Raw genomic sequence first — 21,433 nt, 5'->3', positions numbered from 1 at the left:
CCTGAAGTAACTGCTACATGAATTGCTTTGCAGCTTTTATTTATGGAAATCCTCTTTGTGGGTGCCAAACATAGCTGCACTCTGAGAAACAACCCAGGAAATGTATTTGGTTTCATACTTTGTAGCAGTTAATTTTTAATCAGTAAAAAATATCTTTGATACCTGTAATTGTTACTTATAGAGTATTTTTGTTAAAAGATGACTAGTTCTTGCCTTTATTTTATCATGTGTAATGTGATAAATTTCTAGGTTTTCTATAAAAGAAATCAGGTAATATATGTATATAAACTACAGAAATAGTATACCAAACTATTTAAAAATTAATGTTTTTCTACTTGAAATACTATGTTGTTTAGCTTAAGACTTCTTAGGGCATTTGTAAAAGCAAGTGAACTTCAATAAGGTTTTTGATTATTTTTTGTAACCAGAGATGGTTTTTACAATTGAAATAACATTTTAGCTAAACAAAACAATGCTAAATACTGATATTTAATAAAAAGTTGCCTTGTATCATTTTTGTAAATTATACTTATTCTGAAAAAGGTATTATGAATGCCCTGATTATAAAAAAAATTTCTTAACACACACATACACACACACACACACACACACACAACTGTTAAAACAGATGATTGTCTTTTTGTAAAGCCAACCAAACTTCGTCTTCACAATCTAAAACAGTTTGCTTTCTATTTCTTAATAACTTTAGAAATCAAGTAATATACTTCATTTTGTCCTCTGAATATAGTTTTTATGACCTGATGTGCTGCTCCACTATATTTATCTTCCTTATGTATAAATCAAGAAATTCTTTCCATTTGTGGTACAGGTAACCCCCTTATGACACGGTTGTTATGTTCCTAACAAATGCCATGTTATGCGAATCCGTGTTACATGAAACAAATAACTAGTACAAAAAGGAGGGTTAGGTTCCAAAAATTAAAAAAAGAACATACTATTATATTTTTGTAATTAAGAGAAATAACTTTATTAAAGCAATTTTCATCAAAAGTATTACATATTAGTATGAATTAAGTAATGTTTTCTTCATTATCACTACTAAGCTCCATTAACCAGATGCATTTTCTTTTTGACAAGATATCCTCATTCTCTGAACTTTCTTCAGCAGTATCTTGATTTCTATGCTCTACTTTTTGCAAAAAATCTGTTATTTTAGATTGCTTGCTTTTAGCTGAGAGATCTTTATAAATTTTGTTATATGTTGCTAAGCACTTTTTAAGTTCTCTCTTAAACTTTGTCCTCCTTTCAGTGCAAGGATCTTCATTTAAGAAATATGACTGTTTGGCTAAGTCTAGGCCTTTCTTTATGCTTTTTAGAGTAAACTGTTTAACTTCTTCGTTTTCATCAGTGGTATCATCCCCTAAGTTATCTTGGCACATTCCAGATGCCATTTCCACCAAAATTGCTTCATTAGTTTCTTCTTCTACCAGCAATTCTTGGATATCTTCTAAGTCATATTATGTTTGAGTGAAACCGTGTTATAGTAGTACCGTGTTATATGGGGGATACCTGTATTCACAAAAGATGTTTCTTTGCATAAGGGTGTTACTAGCTGCATATGTGGGAAGACCCAAAAAACATAGAATTTATTTATAAAAAATTGTGTATTCTTACATGTTTAAACTTATGTCACCTTTAAAGTATTGGGTTGGCCAAAAAGTTTGTTTGTTTTTCCTGTAAGATGGTTCTAATAGCACTTAGTTGTCTTTAACTTCATTCAAAACAATCTTGTTAGATTGTATTGTGGCAGCTGTCATATCAGTGTGCATTTAAAAAATGTATCAAAATTGGTGAATTTCTGTGTAGCCATTTTAATTTGAAGATGGAAGAAAACACGCAACATTTTTAGCATATTATGCTTTGTTTCAAGAAAGATAAAAATGCAACTGAAACACAAAAAGATTTGTGTAGTATATGGAGAAGGTGCTGTGACTGATCAAATGTGTCAAAAGTGGTTTGCGAAGAAGTTTCGTGCTGGAGATTTCTTGCTGGACGATGCTCATGGTTGGGTAGACCAGTTGAAGTTGATAACGATCAAATTGAGGCATTAATTGAGAACAACCAAATTTCTTCCATGCAGGAGACAGCTGACATACTCAAAATATCCAAATCTATAAAGTTATTGGTGAAAATGAAAAATGTTGTCTTTTATTTTACAGAAAAACTAAATGGACTTTTTGGCCAACCCAATACTCTGCATTTGATGCAATACACCTATTGATACATTTTCCACTGCTCAAAACAGTTTTTTAACTCATTAATTTTGATGCATTTTAGTACTTCTGCCATTTTTTTGTTTCACTTCTTCCACATCAGCAAAATGTTTCCCATTGAGGACTGTTTTCATCCAGGGGAACAAAAAGTTGCTGGGGTGAGATCGGGTCAACCGGAAGGGTGGGGCACAGGGGTCATGCCCTTTTTTTGGTCAAAAATTACTGAACATCCGCATGGTATGGGCAGGTGTGCTTGTAAATCACCCATCACGAAAATGGCAAACATGTTGAAAGAGTCTTCAAAAAAAATTCACTGATGCCCAGTGCAGCCTCTCACAACAATGCCAGCTGGTATACTGATACTGATGGGTTCCTAAACACTCACCTAGTGGGATAAGCCTGTGCTACAAGGGCCATGCCTTCCAGATGATAATTCTGTTTTTTTTGAGGGGGCCCACCCTCATAGTTCAGGAACCTAGCAGTTCTGACTATAAGGATTTGGTATTGCCTCAAAATTAAAAATTGGGTCCACCCATGAAGAGTTTCCACTACTTATTTCTATTTAAATCCTGTGAGCTATAGAAGAAAATGGATTAGTTTTCTTTTTAGATTAATTTTTCACATAATTGATTGCCATTAACATGTTGTTATATTAAGCCGTTTTCCTCTCCTGGCTGAGTCTGGATCCTGCCACCCTATCCCCTTCATGTATTTTTGTTTTCTCTGTCTTTCACAATACCCTTTGAAACTGTGGAGACAAGTGCTCCATTCAGGAGACACACAAGGCCTAACCTGCGCCAAGAACCGAGGAGAGCTAGATAGGACACTAAATAGTGTGATTTGTGGAGTCACCAGATCACAAGGCAGGGTGTGTGCAAGCTGCTCAGTTCAGTATGTCTGCGGTCTTTGCAGCTGGCAGGTGACCCAGATGTGGCATAGAGGACCCTAGATAGCTATGAGCACTTGGGTGAACTGGGTTTCTCAGGCTTCGGGGGACTTCTAAAAAGTGAGCCGGGTTGTGACTTCCACAGTGCGGTCACCCATGCCCTTCTCGGAGGGTCCTTTGTTTCACTGCTCTTTGGCCCACTTGTGGGTCCTTCATCACCTCAGCCTTTTTTCTCTCTTTCTTACATACAAGAATCCTCAAATGCGTACAGGACTTGGAGAAGGTACTGTCATACCTCAGGGGTGGCTGTGAGGACTTCGGTTTCCTGCCTGAGAAGCCTCTCAGTAGTGGCAGGGAGTGGGTTCCCAGGGCATTTGCTTCCCTCTGGGCTGGCTGCCTGGTTCTGCTTTCTGACTGACCCTGTCTCTGCCTTACAGGGTGCCGCCTGTGGAAATGAAACGAAGAAATAAGATCCAGTCTTGCTCATCAAAGCCAGCTTTTGCCTCTCTCCTCAGGTAAACATATAAAAGAAACTGTGGCATGCAAAATGTTCAGTATGTGTCTGCAAACATTTTCCACACTTGTTTTCTTTTTTTTCATACAAATCTTAGCAGTGTAAAGTGGACACCCTACCTTTAAGGAAGTGCTGGAATATATAGTCTCTTTTTGTGTTTTCAGTCAGAGCCCTGAATATATTTAAAGAAAAGGCGTTGAAGAACTCAATCAGACTAGAGTGTGGTCTATTTCTGTTTGATCATTAAAAAGTGAACTGTTTTAAAAAGTTTTATTCCCCCCTCCTTGCTTTCCCATGTTATTTTTTCATCCTTATTTTGTGGCTTCTTCTCCCTTGCCTCTGTGTTAAACTTGACATTTAGAAATTTTTCCTGACTTTCACCGACTTTTAATGACCTACATATTCATCTATATAGATTGTAAATAATGATTGTTCATTATGGTTGTCAGGACTTGTAGGGAATTTATTCTTCCATCCACAAATATTCTTTCCTCTGTCCCCTCAACTTTAAGAGGCTAGTCAAAATAATTCCAGATAAAGAGGAATAAATGATGGTCTAGTTTGGGCCTGCTCCATTGTGTAAAACAGGTATATGTTTTTTACCATGTTATTTACTAAGAAAAAAAAAATCACACTTTCTGTCTTTATTTTGTTTTATTATATTATTATACCTTTCCATTACTGATTCTTTACTTTTTGGGGGCTACGGATCCCCTGAAAAAAATCAACCACCTCTCTGGGAAACTGCAGATGCATGAGCTATTTCTGCATATGGTTACAGGTGAGCCTCAGCTGCTTGTAGTCTAGCCATGAGTTGTGCCCAGTCAGGGCCACCGAAAAATTCGAAGAGGGATCTTATACTTTTTTGATCATGACCCAAACTAAGAAATACATTTTTCTTTGTAACTTAGCCTTCATGCATGTTTATAATGAGAAAGAATTTTTACTCTTACTCCAGATGCCCTGTATTCTGTTCTATTTACTATTAAAAAATCTGTTAATCGTGACTCACAAAATTGATTTCATGAACCACCTATGGATTGCAGACTGCAGGTTTGAAAGGCTACTCTAGACTCAAGGTATCCTTTAACTTTAGTGAAAAACCTTATTTCCTTTCTGAGAAAACCTTAAAGGATTTAAGTATTTATGTAGCATTGCTCAGCAGGAGTAGATGTCTACAGTTTAATTGACAAGTAGATCTATATTAGTCATGTGAATTGTATTGGCTGGGGGTGGTAGAAAGCAGGAGAGGCTCTACTGGGAAACCTGGAGGTGTTACCTGCAGGACTGTAAAGAGGACATCTTTCCTCAGAGTTAAACAGGTATGGATTTCAGCTTTGTCAGAGATGGGTCAGTGACTCCAGATAATACTGCATAGTTCTTTCACTTCTCTTAGCTTCAGTTTCTTTGTCTAAATTGATTAATAGTCTTTACCTACCTTCCCAGGCTTTTGTAGGTATAACAGTAGCAGAAATGTAATGTAATATGATACATGATAATATAATACAATGGAATATACAATGTAAGGTACAATGATTATAGATAAGGCTAATACTTATTGAGCCCCTACTGTGTGTGAGACATGGTGCTAAACTATTATTTCATTTAGAAATAAAATGTAAGTCATCTAGCACAGGGTTTGATTGGCAGTAGGCATAGATCGTTGGTCAGCATCCTCATCACCCCCACCAACTCCAAAGAGCAGAATCCTTGATTGTATTGCTCGCAGTGTGCAAAGTCATCTGTGGTTCACTTTTTCAAGCTGGGAAGATCTTGAGTCTCCTCGCAATCTTAACTCAGGTGACTTAACACTTGATCTTCTCAGAGCAGATCCTGAACTTGAGCATCAATCCCTGGTACACATATGACCTTTCAAGATTGGCTGGACCTCTAAGGCTGCTATCCCTGTAACAGCTGAATCTGGGAAACACATCATATCTAAAGCAGGAGGGGCTAGTCTCTCTCCTGTTTTCTTAGTCTGAATACGTGGCAGTGTTTAGCTCCGCTCTGAAGATCTTAAGCTCTGGGACTTACCTTAGGTTAGTGACTCCTGAGTGGCAAAGCCAGGATAAAACGGCAGCTAGTTCTCTTCCTCTACTGCTGTTGACTTTTGTTCTGCCATGGAGCCTGTGAAAACTCAGGAGCACTCTCATATCCACCTGTAGTTCTTAGACTAAGGAAAAGCAAAAAGTCATAAGTCTGGAAAGATGGGGCCCTGTGTGGGGCTTGGGGTAAGGATTAGCTCTGTGGAGTGCTGTCCTTCAGGTAGGTAAAAATGGCATTTTAATATGAGTGTTACCTATTCCTTCTCTTTAATTAAAAAATATTTCATTTTTCTATTAGATAATGGTGCATCAAGAATTTATTTGGAGTTGGAATTCATTCAATCATTCATTAAATATACGTTGTCTGCCTACTCTGCCAGGCACTAAAAGTGAGAAAAACCAGAGGCACCCCCTACCCTCATCAAACTTTCTCTCTTGACTGGGAGAGTCACTGAGCAGGGAGGGTCTTCAGGCCAGAGCAGGCAATACGAAGACAAATGCCCTTGGTTCTTGTTCTTGAGGAAATCTTAATTTAATGACAGCAGGGGTTTAGTTCTCGATACATCTAATTTTAACGTATTTTTTATTTTCACAGCTGATCCTTTCATACATATGGTGCCTTTACATTTGGAAGTGGCTTAGCATCACTTTTTGTTTTTCCTTATTAGTTCCTTTGTTTCTTTTTGTATATAGCTAACATTTTATCACTTGGTGTTGGTTTGTTTTAAAATTTTGTTCCCCCTTTAGCTCTTATATAATTTTCGTTCCACTACCTGGAACGTGTTTCCATTCTGGTTTGTGGTTTCATGGCATATCTCATTTTATGTAATATTTAAATCATGATTAAAATGATATTAAAGAATTAAAAATATAATTATACATTCATATAGTCAGTATAACAATATGAGTAATATGCTACAGTTATTTTCATATGTGACTTTAAAAGCCTAGAGGTGTTAGCGGCATTTGGGAAAAGTCATTCCTTATCTTTATCTTCCAGGTTTCATCAGTTTCATCCTTTTCTTTGTGCTGCTGATTTTAAAAGGCTAGCTTCCGTGTATGGTAGTGATAAGTTTGATTTGCCCTATGGGATAAAAACATCAGGTCAGTGATATTATTCTTGCTCTGCCCTACGAAATGAGTAGTGTTTGATGTGAACCACATGTTCATATAATTTTAAGACCATTTAATCTTTCTGCTTTGTAATGATTCCTAAAGAATATGATTGGGAATGGGAAGAGGGGAATCAATTTCAACACATAACTGCCGTTGAGGCAGTGCAGAATAAAGAATTAAAAAGGTAGATTTGTGTGTGTGTGTTGGGATTAAGACACTGCTTTTTACTTCTCTTTTGTCACCACGTTGTCAGTGAGTTCTGATGCCTTACCTTATTCCAGTTTAGAATTAGCAGGGTCACTCCGTATGTTAAGTTCCTTCCCACCTCCTATTTCACCTTTTCACCTGGGAGTTTTATTTTATTTCATCAGCAAGTTCTAGCTCCTTGACCAATTTTAAAAATTTAATCAGTGGGTGTGTTATTTTTGCTAAATTTAGAGAGAAATATTCCATCTACTAATGGGAAACACTTTTCCCTCTACTTGACAACTGATTGGCCTTACAGAGCTTTACCTTCTCAATTTTTGAGAGACACTAAAAGCCCAGAAAATGACAAGCCCACAGTTTTCTGAGTTAGATTTTGCTTATTTAATCGATTCTGTCTGTATCTGTATGTATTTTTAAAATATATTGCAGAGAGTTTGATAATTCAATAAGGTTAAACTTTCTGCATATTGATTTCTATACTGATGTCAATTTCAGAATTGTCTGATACTTCTAATTTTGGGGTATTTTTTATGATTGTTTTCCATTAAGCCTCTTGTTTTTCTGGGGTTTTTGGCAATTACCATTTGATTGTATCTATTAAGTAGTGCTAGCTAAATGCAGTTGTATCATGAATCTTCATCACAGAAGAAATCGAATGTAGCCATACCAGTTGAAAGTTGCTTTGGGGGAGTCGAGGGGGTAAGGTGGCTTGCTATGTACCTAAAAAGCCACAATTTATTTCATTCACGGTATTCAATTTGTTTTCTAGCGGAATATTTTCGACTTGCTCTTTCAAAACTACAGAGCTGCGACCTCTTTGATGAGTTCGACAAGTGAGTTCATTTTCTTGCTTCTATTTGACTTTTAGTTTCAGTTGAAGTGGTTCAAAGTATGCTCCCGATGTAAAATGTGGTCACTAAGGAAAACTTCGTAGCATTTGTGCATAACTAAAACATCTAGTAGTTATTTCTAGGATAGTTGAAATAAACAACAAAATTAAGTTAGGAGCTGCATGATTTGTTGGCTCAAAAGTTTGCAGAAAGTCTTATGAGGGACGCTAGTGCAAAGTGAGGACATTCTTAACCCATGTTCATTTCCAAGTTGTTGTTACTGAAACATTAGTTCACACCCCCTGTTAATTAGCTCACAGCCTGCTCTGTGGGCTGTTGCCCATACCTTCCCGTATATCTTTTAAACTGTTCATAAGGATCTTTTCTGTTCTATTTGAATATTGGATTTTAGAAGCCAGCTCTCTTCCTTTTATTCAGAATTATGTTTGAGGAAAGCAAACAGCTTACTTAGATATAAATTTTCTGCCTACACATAGTAATTTAGCTTTTAGAAAATTCTGATGTCACGTTAACCCCAGAGGAATTGAATTGCCAATTGAATTAGCAGGTAAACTTATTTTACAGAGGTAGACTTATTTCCAAAGTTTTAAGCTACCATTCATAATTTGGCCAGTGGTCCAAGGGGATGTTATGGGTAGTCTGTAGATGTCAGACCTCCATTAAAAAGTAAAATGCAGAATCTCCTTTTTGCTCAAGAGAACAGAGGTGCAATTTGGGTGGGGAGGTGCAGAAATGAGCTAGTGGGCAGAGGTGTGAAAATGGAGAGAATTTCTAGAACAGTGGGAGGAACAGTGCTACATTTTGTTTGAGTTTATGCCATTTTTCTCTTTTGGGGGCCCAGGTTATTGCCATGTGGATTATGTTATATATGTTGGTTCATTTCAGTTTCTACTTATTACAACTTATTTCATTTTTTTTTTGCTTTGTGATTCAATTTTTATTTTTATTGAATTTATTGGTGTGATATTGGCTATTACAATATAGGTTTCAGGTGTACAATTCCATAATATATCATCTGTATATTTTATTATGTGTTCACCACCCCAAGTCAAGTCTCCTTCCATCACCATTTATCCCTCTTTACCCTCTTCTGCCTCTCCCAACCTCTTCTCCCTCTGGTAATTACCATATTGTCACATGTGTCTGAGATTTCTGCTTAATCCCTCCACTTTTTTCACCCAGATCCCTAACCCCTGTACTTGTTATAATTTAAAACAATGCCATCAACCTATCTCCATATCAATTTTTGATTGCATATCAACAACATATATTCTTTTCTAAGCTAAAAAGTTTATATAGCTCTCATTTGTAGAATACTGTTTTTTGCAGACTGTTGGCATCTGTGCTTTATGTCAGTTCTAATTTTTACAGCCACCCTGCAAAGTATACTTGATGATCTTCATTTTTCAGCTGGAGAAAGTGAGGCCAGGCTAACTGACATTGTTTGCTACAGCTGGTAAATGCTGGAGACAGGATGTAACCTAGAGAGGCTTATCCAGTGCCAGGATTTCTGACTTAAGCATGATAAGGGTTATACCTTAAATATTTGTAGCAAGTATCTGAAAATAATTGAAAAGATTCTTAGCCCTGTAAATATGAGCTTCTGTCAGGATACTTAAAGGTATAGGAGGCAGAGTTTTGTTTTTGCTTTGTTTTATCTTAGAACTAGGCTGTGTTTTATTTAGTTGCTTTCAGAACCTCTTCTGGTGCAGGTGTTCGTCATCTGTGCCTGGGCCAGGCTGTTTGCTCTCTTCTTGCTGACTTGGTCTTTCCGATCCGAACCCTCCCCTCCTTTGTCACTGAGAGTGCCCCCATCCTTGGACCATCACCCCATGTCAGCTTCTCAGCGTCTCCCGTGTTGGGAGGGAGGTGGTTATGGGTGATGAGGAGAGACCACAAGTCATGCTGATTGCACTGGAGCCCTTTGGTCTGAAGCTGAGAGACAGAGGTCGCATAAATGCGGTCAGAGACTCTTCAGGTGGAGAGTGAATGGAAACGTCCTTGCAGGATCCCCAGAGTGAGCGCATCGAGGCACTCAGATATGCAGCATTGTTGAAGTGCTTGTTGACATGTGCATACCTGCTCCCTAGACACTTCAGAAAGAGCATTTTGAAATTAGATAATGTTGACTGAGTTAAGAAACATCCCAACCTGTAGAGAATTGTTTATTTGAGCCAAACTGACAACATGCTTGGGAACAAGATCTCAAATGGTCTGGACAATGGCACTTTTGCAGCTTATTTTATGTATTAGAAAAGAAGGGGGTCTAAGGAAGGTGAGTGAAACCCATTGGTGGTAAATTAAGGAGGTGGGAGAAAGCAAAGCAGGGAAATCTCTAGGACTGGATAAAAGACAAAACGGAGAAACACATACTTTTATATTGGTGGGTATAGGACAGCTAACAACTGACATTCCCGGCACGTAGAGATGGTATGCGAGGAACCAGGTAACAATGAGGGGCTCTGTGGTCTGTGCTCTGGGGCCAGCAGCTGTGCCGTCGGGAGCAGGAAAAGAAAATTATCCTGACATTTCAAAGGTATGTTACCTTCCATGTATAAGAACAATGGACAGGGCTTACTTGAGGTAAGGATTGACCTTTGCTAAGAAAGCTATCGGACGGTACATGACTCCCTGCTATGACCTGCCCAGCTGGGGATTTGTGATCAGACCATCCTGTGTAGTTACTATTGGTCACTGGCCTTGTTAGGCCTGCCTCGTGCCCCACTGAGCTTGTCAGGTTTATTGCACATCTCCTTTTTTGTCTACAATAAGAATATACCTGTGACATTATTATCTTCTCTTTGCATATTAACTTTTGCCAGTTCACATGTAATAAATTAAACCTATATTTTAAGTAAGTCATTCTGTTTGTCTGGAACCCACTGTACAACATGAAGACAACAGGCCAGCTTATGCCTGAGCAATAGATTTTAAATATATCCCTGAAAGGAAGGTCTACTAACCTGCCTTAGTGCTGCCCGAGTCAGTTCAGATTGTTCCCTGAATGACCCACATCTACCATTTCTCCTCTAGACCTGGGAAAAACACTCGAGAAAGAAGAGGTCTGAGAACAGTCTTTCTTTCTCAGGCACTGGATGTGGACGGCCCTTTAGTGGGAGAGTCCTCCCTGAGCCCCCGCTGTGGAGTGGGAAGCTGGCCCCACGTGTGTGAACATAACATAGGCTTGTTCACTCTTGGTTGTGGGTCTGTAGGTCAGAGAGGAGGGGCTGAGGTGGGGAGAGGTGAGATCCATTTTTTTTCACATCCATTTCCTCTTTGGTGCCTCTCTTTACCACTCTGTGATTCTCCCTCTCTCCTCTTTGTCCTTTTCAGAAAGGTTCAAACAGTTTTTAAAAAAATAATTTTATTTATTTATTTGTTTTTGTTTATTATTTACTTACTTTTAAAGAGAGGGGAAAGGAGAAAGAGAGGGAGAGAACATCACTGTGTGGTTGCCTTTTACTCACACCCCCAACTGGGGGCCTGACGTGCAACCTAGTCATGTGCCCTGACTGGGAATCGAACCAGCAACACTTGGTTCGCAGGCCGACACCAGACATTTTTGTTGTTGTTTCAAATCTGAATCCTTGATGATCCTACCAGCTATAATCCTAGTTTTGTTTAGTTATCTTATTCAGCATGCATGATACCCTCAGTTATAATAGATGCCACTGTGAATGGGAACACTCCAAATACTGTACCAGTTGCATTTACAGGATAGAAGTTTTCTGCTTTCTCACAGTTGTTGCATATATGAAGTTGGCAGGTAAGCATTCCATGGCCAGATCAGCAGCTGTGAGCATCAGGGGCCAAGGCTCTCCATCATGACTCCACCATTTCTATATACACAGCTTCCTCCTTATGGTCTGTGTTCTGGCCACCACGGAGAGGAAAGGAGGGAGGGCATGCCCCAACCAGTAAGACTTGCCGCCTCCTTTCAGGACGTTTCCCAGAAGTCACATATAGCACTCCCTTATATTCTGGGATGTGCCGGAGCCCATCGGTACCAAGTTGTGGGGCCTGCAGCTCTTCCCAACAGCATGTTTCAGTGCCATCAGGGTGGAAACTTGAAATGACCCACGGCGGGATGATTTATATCATGGAAATTGGCAAACATAACATATTGAGGCTTCTCCCATCCTCCACTTCCCTCCCAAAGAGAACTGGTTGTTAAAACATTTGCTAGCAAATACAGATTATAACCAGTTGCCTAGGAATAAAGTCACAAGGCCACACACCTAGCTGTAAATTGGACTGGAAATTGTAGTCCTTATTCCATGTGGCTATGTGCTCACCTTAAAAAAAAACAACAAAAAACGAATCCTCTTTTAATGAACAAAAGAAACATGGTTATTGAGGGGCAGCTGGCAGGCTTATCAGCATTCTCCACCATTTTCCTAGTCCCCACCTGTTTGTGCCTGGGACTTTCCAGGTTCCGAAGTCAGTTAACTGGAGCAGCCTAGCTCAGTGCTTGAAGTGGCCCTGGTTTCTCCTGGAGAATCGCTACATTGTGCGAACTGTGGCAACATACTGGTGTTGTCAATCACTTTGAGATGCCATCTCTTATGGAGGTTTTATTTATGCCATATTTGTAAGGTAGTGTTAGTAACTCTGAGGCAGAGAGAACCTTCTTGTAAAGTTAATGCCATGAAGAACTAGGGCCAGAAATAAAGAGGGAAGGGAACAGGAGTGTGTGTGTTTGGCCATAAATGTGTGTGAGAGGGCCCTGGAGTTGTAACAATTCTGTGCTTGTTCTTGCTCTACCTCCTCCCTTCCGTAATCACTGCCTGCTCCCGCCCAAACATCAGCAACCAAAACCACGTGTTTTTTTCCTCACAGTTTTTTTTTTTTTTTTTTGATCATAGTAATAATTATAATAATTTATCTCCCTTCCTATAACCCCTGGGTTGAGGACTGGTGCCAGTCTGTGGCCTGCCAGGAACCCAGCCCCAGGGAAGCCTTCCTGAGCTCCGCCCCCTCCCAGTCTTCCACAAAACCGGTCCCTGGTGCCAAAAAGGTTGGGGACAGCTGTCTTAAAAAAAGTTCACATTTATAGAAAATTGCCTTTCCCCCTAATTTTATGACAGTTCTCTGTTCTCTGTGAAAAGATAATCATACAATAGGACGTGTGCATTACCAATTTAATTTAATTTATTTATTTTTGATATGTTTTTAACAGAGGGTGTAATCTTGGGCTTTTTCCTTTATAGTTTTTCTGTGTTTCTCTCCTGAGCAGGTTGGGGTAGGGTAAATATTGCAATAGCTAAGTTGTTTTCTAAAGAATCCTAATTCCCTAAGCTAACCTCTCCTTGATGTGTTCTGTGGACTGAGCCAGACTCGGAAGCAAAGTGAAGTCATCGAAGTGGTCAGAGGCTGGGAGGATGGAGACCACCTAGTCCAGCCCCCTCATTTTAAAGATGAGAAAACTGACGTTCAGAAAGGTTATATGACGCCAGAGTTAGGAGGCTTCCAGACTTCCACCGTTCTCTAGTCGCCTCCTTCACATTTCAATGAGCAGAGAAAGGACAGGGAAGACTCCACAACTGATTGTCTTAAACATCTGAAGAAGTAAGGGGAGGATGATTCTGGAATTGTGAATTCTTTTTATTATACTCTTTAGGATTTCCAGGGCTTAAAGTCGCCCCCGTGATTTAATAAAGCTTATGCTTTCATCCTTAACCTCAAGCCAGCTTTAACTAGATGATAGTTAGTACTTTTTAGTTAGTACTTTTACAGGATTAAACTAAAACATGTCCAGGGTGCATCTGTAAGGTCATTGAAAACACATGTGTGTTAAATAGGTTCTTTTTTTTCCTCCCTTAAAATTACCTGTTCTTGATAGAAACTTCCCTGAACAGGTACTACAGAAGAACATGTTTTCTTTCCTCAGCTCTCACCCTGAAGATAAGATCACGTGTAGTAAATGTGCCTAATTGGCCTTCTCTCTGAACCTTCCTCTGAGCCAGGTGATCCTAAGTATGGGAAAGAAAAAAAAAGAAATACTGACAAACGTTTTTTTCATTGAGGTAAAATTTGCATAACATAAAAGGAACTGTTTAGAGTGAGCACTTCCGTGGTATTTAGTACATTCACAAGGTTGTGCTACCACCACTTCTGGCTAGTTCCAAAATACAAACCATTAAAAAACAATTATTAGACCAATCTTTTTTATCTTTTTTATTTTTCTCTTTATGTTCCTCCTTTTATGAAAATATTCAGACTAGTTCCCAGAGCAAGACTTTGGCAGCAGAGGACTGCTAAGAAATCTGCTAGAAAAGGGTAGCTTGAAAACCAGGTGGCTGTGTTTTTTGCAAAAGGGTGGGGGTGAGGAGGTGGGTGTACATGGGCCGTCTAAACAGAGGGGGTCAGCACATGTGAAGAAAAGCACTAAACTGCTCTGTGACCTTGGGCATGTTTTTGAGTTTCTGAATCTTGGTTTCATGTAAAAGAGGGGGGTGGAACTATCTATGCACATTATACCAATGCCAATTTTAATTGGGAGGAGTTAAGTTGGTGAAACCATTGTGCAACAGTCAAGTCAGTGTAGCCAGGGGAACTGGGTGAAGGGTGTGCAGGGTTTCGCAGTACTATTTTGTGAGTCTACAATTATTCCAAACTCGAAAGCTCAAGTTGAAGACCTATGACAACACAAAATTTATACATCAATATTCATAGCCGCATTATTCAAAATAGCCCCAAATGTCCAACAACTGCTGAACAGATAAATGTATATCCATATAATGGTCTATTATTCAGTCAGTAAAAAGGAATGAAATACTGATTCATGCTACAACCTGGGTAAACCTTGAAAACATTATGCTTAATGAAAGAAGCCAGTTACAAAAGACCACATATACAATTCCATTTATGCTAAGTTGCCAGAATAGACAAATCTATGGAGACAGAAAGCAGATTAGTGGTTGCCAGAGACTAGTGAGGAGAACATGGGAAGCACTTGCTATTGGTTGTAGGTTTCTTTGCAGGGTTATGAAATGTTCTGAATTCAATAGTGGTGATTGTTGCTCAACTTTGTGAATATGCTAAAACTCACTGAATTTTATTATGTATAATGGTGAATGTTATGGCATGTGAATTATGGTTCAGTGAAAGATTTTTTTAAAAAGGGGGTGGTTGAGGTGACCTCTAGTTTCCTTTCTAGCCTCTACAGTACTTTGGAGGCCATGTTGAGGCCATGCCTGGAAACCATTTGGATTGACACAACTGTCATTCTCTCGTCATTTCATCTATGTCCTGCTGCTGTGGATGATTTCTCAGGCCCTGGGTTCCTCTCTTTATTCCCCAAAGCACAGCTCCCATGAGGTGGCCATGTTTTACAAACTTCACTCAAGACAGAGGATGCTTTAAGGGGATTGCATCACAGAAAAGTAATTCTCAAAATGTGCCCATCTTGTAAGGCCCTGACACTTCCCAGCTGTCCCCGTAGCTCCTTAGCACCTGCCTGCACCCTGGTCATGGGGATTGTTACTTTCTGTCTCCTCAGTGGGAGCACATTCTCTCACAACCAGAGCAGCAGAAACCCTGAGTCACACACTCTCAGTTCCCACTTAAAAGGCATGAACTATTCTGGCTGGTGTGGCTCAGTTGGTTACAGTGTTGTCGCATAAACCAAAAGGTTGCGGTGTTCCATTCCCTGTCAGGGCACATGCCTAGGTTGCAGGTGCAGTCCGCAGTCGGGGCGTGTGTGAGAGGCAGCTGATTGATGTTTCTCTCTCCCATTTATGTTTCTCTCATTGATGTTTCTCTCCCTCTCTCTCTCACTCCCTTCCCCTCTCTCTAAAATCAGTAAGTATGCCCTTGGGTGAGGATTAAAAAAAAAAAAAAAAAAAAAAACTAAAGTAAATAAATAAAAGACGTGTACTAGCTCCCCACTCCCAACTACCAACATCACATTCTGAAGGCATACCGGATTATTTCAAGAATGCTTGAGGCCTGCATAGGTGGTTAGACACAAACATCTTAACGGAAGCACCTGTGTTAAGATTAGCTGCCTCTAAATGGTGGAGATTAGGGAAAGCTGCCAAGTTGTTCACCCAGGCAGAATCCATTATGTCAGCATCAGCACAACCTGGTTAGAAGGGCAGCCAGCCAGGGCGGGCACATGGCCTTGGACAACTTAAAAAGAAAAAAAAGATTTAGGCACTAGCAGTGTATTTATCAAATAGAGCCTGGACTCTATTAGAGACACCAACGCCTGCAGCTCCACCCTGGATGTCTTGCTTGTTTGCAGGGTTTCTTTACTTGGCAGCATTTTCAGCCATGAGGAGAACTGGAGGGTGAGGGGAATTTCTGATTCTGTGTCAACAGAGTGAGTCATGTGTGGTGAAGGGGCAGGAGCAGCCACTACCAGTTCTGTAGTAACCACTATAGTCAGCTGTTGGGTAGAGCTACAGACACCATGGTACATGTGTGGGAGGAAATGGCCACATGCAACACAGAATAACAACATTCAAGACCTCGGTGATGTGCTTACTTCACAAAAAGGCAAAAAGGCTATGTCACTAGCCGAGGTCCCAGAGGTGCTGAATAGGGTGGCCAGAACCAGCAGGCGGATCTCCTCCCACAGTCCTTTGGACAGTGTTTTGGGATCTTTGGCAGCAAGTAGCAGTCTTGCTAGCTAAGAAGTAGTTTAAACAAGGCAGAACTTCATCTCCCACATCACATAGATAGTGGTCTCTTGGTCTGCAGGTGTGCGGGTACCCTGGCGGGGGTGGCTGTCGATGGCCACACAGACTAGATTGCACAAGTCCAGGAAATACCAGTTCATACATGTAGTTACTGAATGGTGGACTCTGGTTGGACTGTGGACAGCCCATACATCTGCATGGAGTAGCCCTGGTTGGGAGACTTGAACTAGTGGCAGTGATGTCAGGGCGACTTCTCTGGCTCTCGCTGCTGTTCCCTATTGACAGCAGCTGCTCTAACTTGATGTAATCACATGTCGACATCTAAGCAGGAAGGAAGGGTTGAGTAAAAAGTGTTCTGCTCAAACCATTCTCTTGTTCGGAGTAAAATCTTTTCCTGAGCATCTAATAGACTTTTCCGATCTCTCCCTTTCTCTCTCTCTCTTTTTAAATCCTCACCTGAGGATATGTTTTTGATTAGAGAGAGAGAAAAAGAAAACATCGATCAGTTGCCTGACCAGGAATCAAACCCACAACCAAGGTATGTGCCCTGACTGGGACTCAAACTCACAAGCTTTTGGTGTATGGGACCGTGCTCCAACCAACTGAGTCACCGGCCAACTGTCCAGTGATAGATTTTCCTGATATTTTATTGCCCAGGAGTGAGTCACATGGCTACCTTTAGACCCACCATTGGCAGGGGAATGTAGTCACCATTGTGAGACTTGTGAGAGCAGGGCTCTGCCAACAAGGCTTGAGGGCTAATGGCTGTTGCTAATATGACCAGTGGTATCTGCCATGGATTGTTGAAGAGGGAGTGATATATGTTGATGCAAATGATGCTTCTGAAGAAGAATGAGTGTCAGAAAGCACTTAGAAGAGAGGACATCACAGATCACTTGAAATGGACAATTCAGGTTTACTTTCTCCTCATTAATGTTGTTGATGTTTCCCTCCACATACAGTAGTAGTAACTCTTCTGCATTTGCCTGACTTGATGAAGGATGTGCCTTTCACCTGGGGAGAGTATAATCTCTTTAACTGTTAGGGCTTCAGCAGCTTTCCAGACTTTTCCACTAACAGGTTCAGGTACTCTGGAATGATTTAGTTTTCCAGATGAGCAGTTTGGGGCATGTGTATTTCACTACCTGTTTCCAGGGTGGGGGAAGGAAGAACAGATACCTGCTTCTCCAGACTCAAAGTAGGAAAATGACCACCACACTTAATGTGACAATTAAGCCGATTTCTAAAATGCACAACCTGTGAATCGGGATGTTTTAGACTGGAGACTACAGAAATATAAATAATACCATTCTTGTCCTGTAGCGACTCACAATTCACTGCGGCCATTTATGCATGAAAGTTGTGTTAATTAAACATGGATGGTGAAGTTATATACTCACCCAAAGGACACTGGAAGTTATTGTTTCACACCTAAGGAATCAGGGAAAGCCAGGAGCCTAGAACCAAAGAGAGAATGTATCACACCTTTGGTGGTAGGTGGGTACCTGCTGGGGAGAGAGTGAAGCAGTGAGTTATGAGGTGTGTATTTCAGACCATGTATTGCTATGTTACATATTTCTCAGAGTCATGGAAGCATGGTGAAGACTAGTTGTAGATAAGATATTATTGCTAAAGAGTAGTTCTAGGGATAACCCCCAAACCATTTTTTCCTTAAAAAAAATTTTTTTATGGGGGTGGGGGGAGGGAGAAAGCGAGGGAAAGGAACATCAACGTGCAAGACAAAAATCGATCTGTTGCCTCTCACATGCCTCCAATCAGGGACCTGGCCTACAGCCCAGGCTTGTGCCCTGACTGGGAATTGAACTAGTGACCTTTTGGTTCATGGGACGATGCTCAACCCACTGAGCCATACCAGCCAGGGCCTAAAACCATTTCTTGTGTATATGATCCCTGGGAAAATGTGTGGGTCTTTACAATATCCCTTACCAGGAGGACAAGTGAAATTTCACCAGCAAGGTTTTCTTTCAGAGGCATTGGCAAATTTTTTCCTATGGCAAAGGGCCTTCTCACCTTCCATCTGCCCCCTAATAAAGCTGACAGAGAAGAAAATAGAAAGTGAAATTTCTAAAAATGTGATGAGTATTGAACTGTAAAGCACCTTGAGAATTGGAGGTCTCTAAGGCCCACCCTGATGACCTCAATTTAATCACTCTAGTAAAGACTCTATCTCCAAATATAGCTGCATTCTGAGATGCTGGAGGTCAGAGCATCAACAGATGAATGGTTTGGGGGGCACAATTTAGCCTATAACATTGTTTGAGGTAACAGAGATTATGTAGAAATGGCTGTTTTTTCCTTTGCCGATCAGGGACTATCCTCTGTCGGGCCTGGGAGGAGATGCCCTTCCCCACACACTGTGAGCCCGAAGGTGGAGGTTCCGGTGACGATGCTCCCAGCCTCTGCTCCCACTACCCTGGGACTCATCCTTCCAGCTGGGACCACGTTTGGAGGAAAGGGATCCCTAATCCAGGCAGCTGAGACACTCACTAGGACCCTCCAGATCCTGGCAACAACACTGTAATCCTGGAAGAGAGCAGAGATGATTCACACCTGAGCAGCCCAGGTGTTGGGCACATCACTCGCTTGATGCCGTAAAGCTGTTTCCTACCCACTGGGGTTTCGGCGGGGGTTTTCCCAGGTCACCTATAGTGCAGGGCACTGTGACAATTTGGAGACACAAGTGCCATGCAGAGAAGGCAGAGTTGTGGCCTGCCTGTCCAGCAGCCGCCATCTGCTGTGGGAGGATGTGGCTGGATTTATTCATGCATTCAACAAATACATGCAGGGGCCAGGCCTGGGCCAGGCACAGTTGCTTGGGACTCATTTGCAAACAGAACAGTCAACAACCTGTGAGCTCCCGGAGCCTCCGTTTCAATGAGGGGAGCAGGAGGACAGATGTGGATGCAGCTAGAGGTGCTTCCTGTGAAAATGTGCACTTGGTCTTGGGGCACTGCAATTCCTGGCGGTGGGGGTGGGGTTCTGGGTGCTTTCCTGTCTCAGCCCACAGCCCGGGGAAACTTTTGCTTTGTTTTTCCTCCTCTGAACTCTTAAGCTGAGATACCCTCATGTTCAATGAAGGACTTTTCTGGTAAAAAGAAAGTCTTATATCCTTGTGCACACATCTTACTATATTCTGAAAAAGGTCAGTTCAAATGTCACTTTTCATGAGAAAACTAGTCTGACCACACCAGCCTATCAAAAACAAAAAAGAATTGGGGTTCCCTTGAGTGAGGCACTGTTTATAAGATATCTTTCCATTTTCCCTAAGTCCTTGAACCTGCTGGGACCATAACAAGGAGGATGCTGGAGAGGCGGGTGCAAGGAACACCCCTCTCTATAGCTAATCCTTGGGGCTCCTCTGGAAGAGATCTGCCTACAGCCCTCGACTCCCCCTTTTGTCTTGGATGGAAGGCTTGGTGTTGGGTCTGTGAGAGGAGGCCGAGGGCCTTGAGTCTGAGTGGGGACCAGGGATGGGACATATTAATATGACAGGTGGTAGCTTTCATTGTGTGTGGCTCCTCTGGCCACATGTGATCTAGGGCTTGATGACCAACTGCCATCTAATCTGATACAGATACACCACTGAGGTTCAGCCTGTCGGCCCGCAGCTGAGCAGGGATTATGTAACTGCTGTGTCTGGAACTGAACTAACCTCTTACTGGTGTTGGAAGTCCTTTGTTGAGACTCCAGGATAACAGCCCTGAGACATGGTGGTGGCCTGTGCTCCTGGCCCTACCATGGCATGTTGCTGGTGGCAGCTTGGGTCAGCTTGGGGGGCCCCAAGCCAGGATGGAAACTGTAGCCCCAGTGCCACCTTACCTGAGGGCAAGGCTGCCCTTTGCCTTGACAGGGACGTGGCCTTAGCCTCCATTTAAAGGACAGGGTTAGTCTAGCCACCATAATTATAGATACTCCTCCTCCACACCTGTGAAGATTACCTGGCAGGAACATACCTGTTATCTCAAACCTGCCCATTCCTAGCCACTGCCTGCTCATTGCCCTGTATGCTTAGCATTCTATTGGCGTCATGGAGCCAGCTTTAACTTCAGCCTCTTATCTGTATTAAGCTGACCCCAAAGTTGTGGAAGGAAAGGTCAGATAAGCTGTGTGTGTGTGGTGGGGTATTGCTACAAAGCATTCATGAAGCGGATCTGGTGAGGAAGATGGTGCTATTCCTGTTTTCTTTTTTTCAAAGATTTTATTTATTTTTAGAAAGAGGGGAAGAAGGGAGGGACAAAGAGAGGGAAGAGAAACATTATTTGGTTGCCTCTCACGTGCTCCAAACCAGGGACCTGGCCCGTAACCCAGGCATGTGCCCCTACCGGGAACTGAAACTGGTGACCTTTTTGGTTTGTGGGATGACACCCAACCCACAAAGCCACACTCACCAGGGTGAGGAAGGGTTTTGAATGCTGACCAGGGCTCCCAGCCTCTCCACCTCGCGGCAGAGCAGGGCACCTTTGATCAAGTTGCCTTCCTGGAATTAGGAGGAATGTCAAACTTGTATCGAAAAGCATCTAGAGATGTTACCTCCATACTTAAAGACAAACAGATTTAAAAATTAACATCTCTAGAACACAATGTGACATGTCCATGAAAGAGGTTTGCGGCATGTCCTCAAGGAGCTCCTGTTCAACAGACCCACCCTCTCCCCCCCACCCCCCACCCCCCACCAACCATCCCCTTTAGACCCTGCCACCTGTGAAGCTCTGGATCTTCTTGTTTGTGTAACAAAGTAGACACTCATTTGGACATGACTTTTTAATTTTGAGAGCTAAAAGTCTCATAACATGTAACAAAGTAATCTTAAAATATTTAGTGTTAAAAGTACCAGAGGAGCTAAACAAATTCTAAATAAAAAAGGTAAACTTTCGCATATAGGAATGTGTACATTGTCTCTTAACCTGACAGGTC

General features: G+C 41.4%; 1 protein-coding gene across 7 annotated transcripts in view; it reads left to right on the top strand.

The window, feature by feature from the left end:
* The window catches only part of ST3GAL6 (ST3 beta-galactoside alpha-2,3-sialyltransferase 6), a 75,860-nt gene that overhangs the window by 42,180 nt on the left and 12,247 nt on the right, over positions 1-21,433 (top strand). For 5 of the 7 annotated variants that reach the window (XM_090276134.1, XM_090276105.1, XM_090276126.1 and 2 more), the window contains 3 exons: positions 3,558-3,635; positions 6,680-6,783; positions 7,772-7,835. In XM_090276134.1, coding sequence (XP_090132260.1) covers positions 3,558-3,635; positions 6,680-6,783; positions 7,772-7,835 — 246 coding nt within the window. The other 2 variants (XM_090276150.1, XM_090276142.1) reach the window with 2 other exon arrangements.

This window comes from Furipterus horrens, unplaced genomic scaffold, assembly GCF_987537825.1.
Source record: "Furipterus horrens unplaced genomic scaffold, mFurHor1.1.pri manual_scaffold_1, whole genome shotgun sequence".
Taxonomy (NCBI): domain Eukaryota; kingdom Metazoa; phylum Chordata; class Mammalia; order Chiroptera; family Furipteridae; genus Furipterus; species Furipterus horrens.
This window is presented reverse-complemented; position numbering and strand designations above follow the sequence as displayed.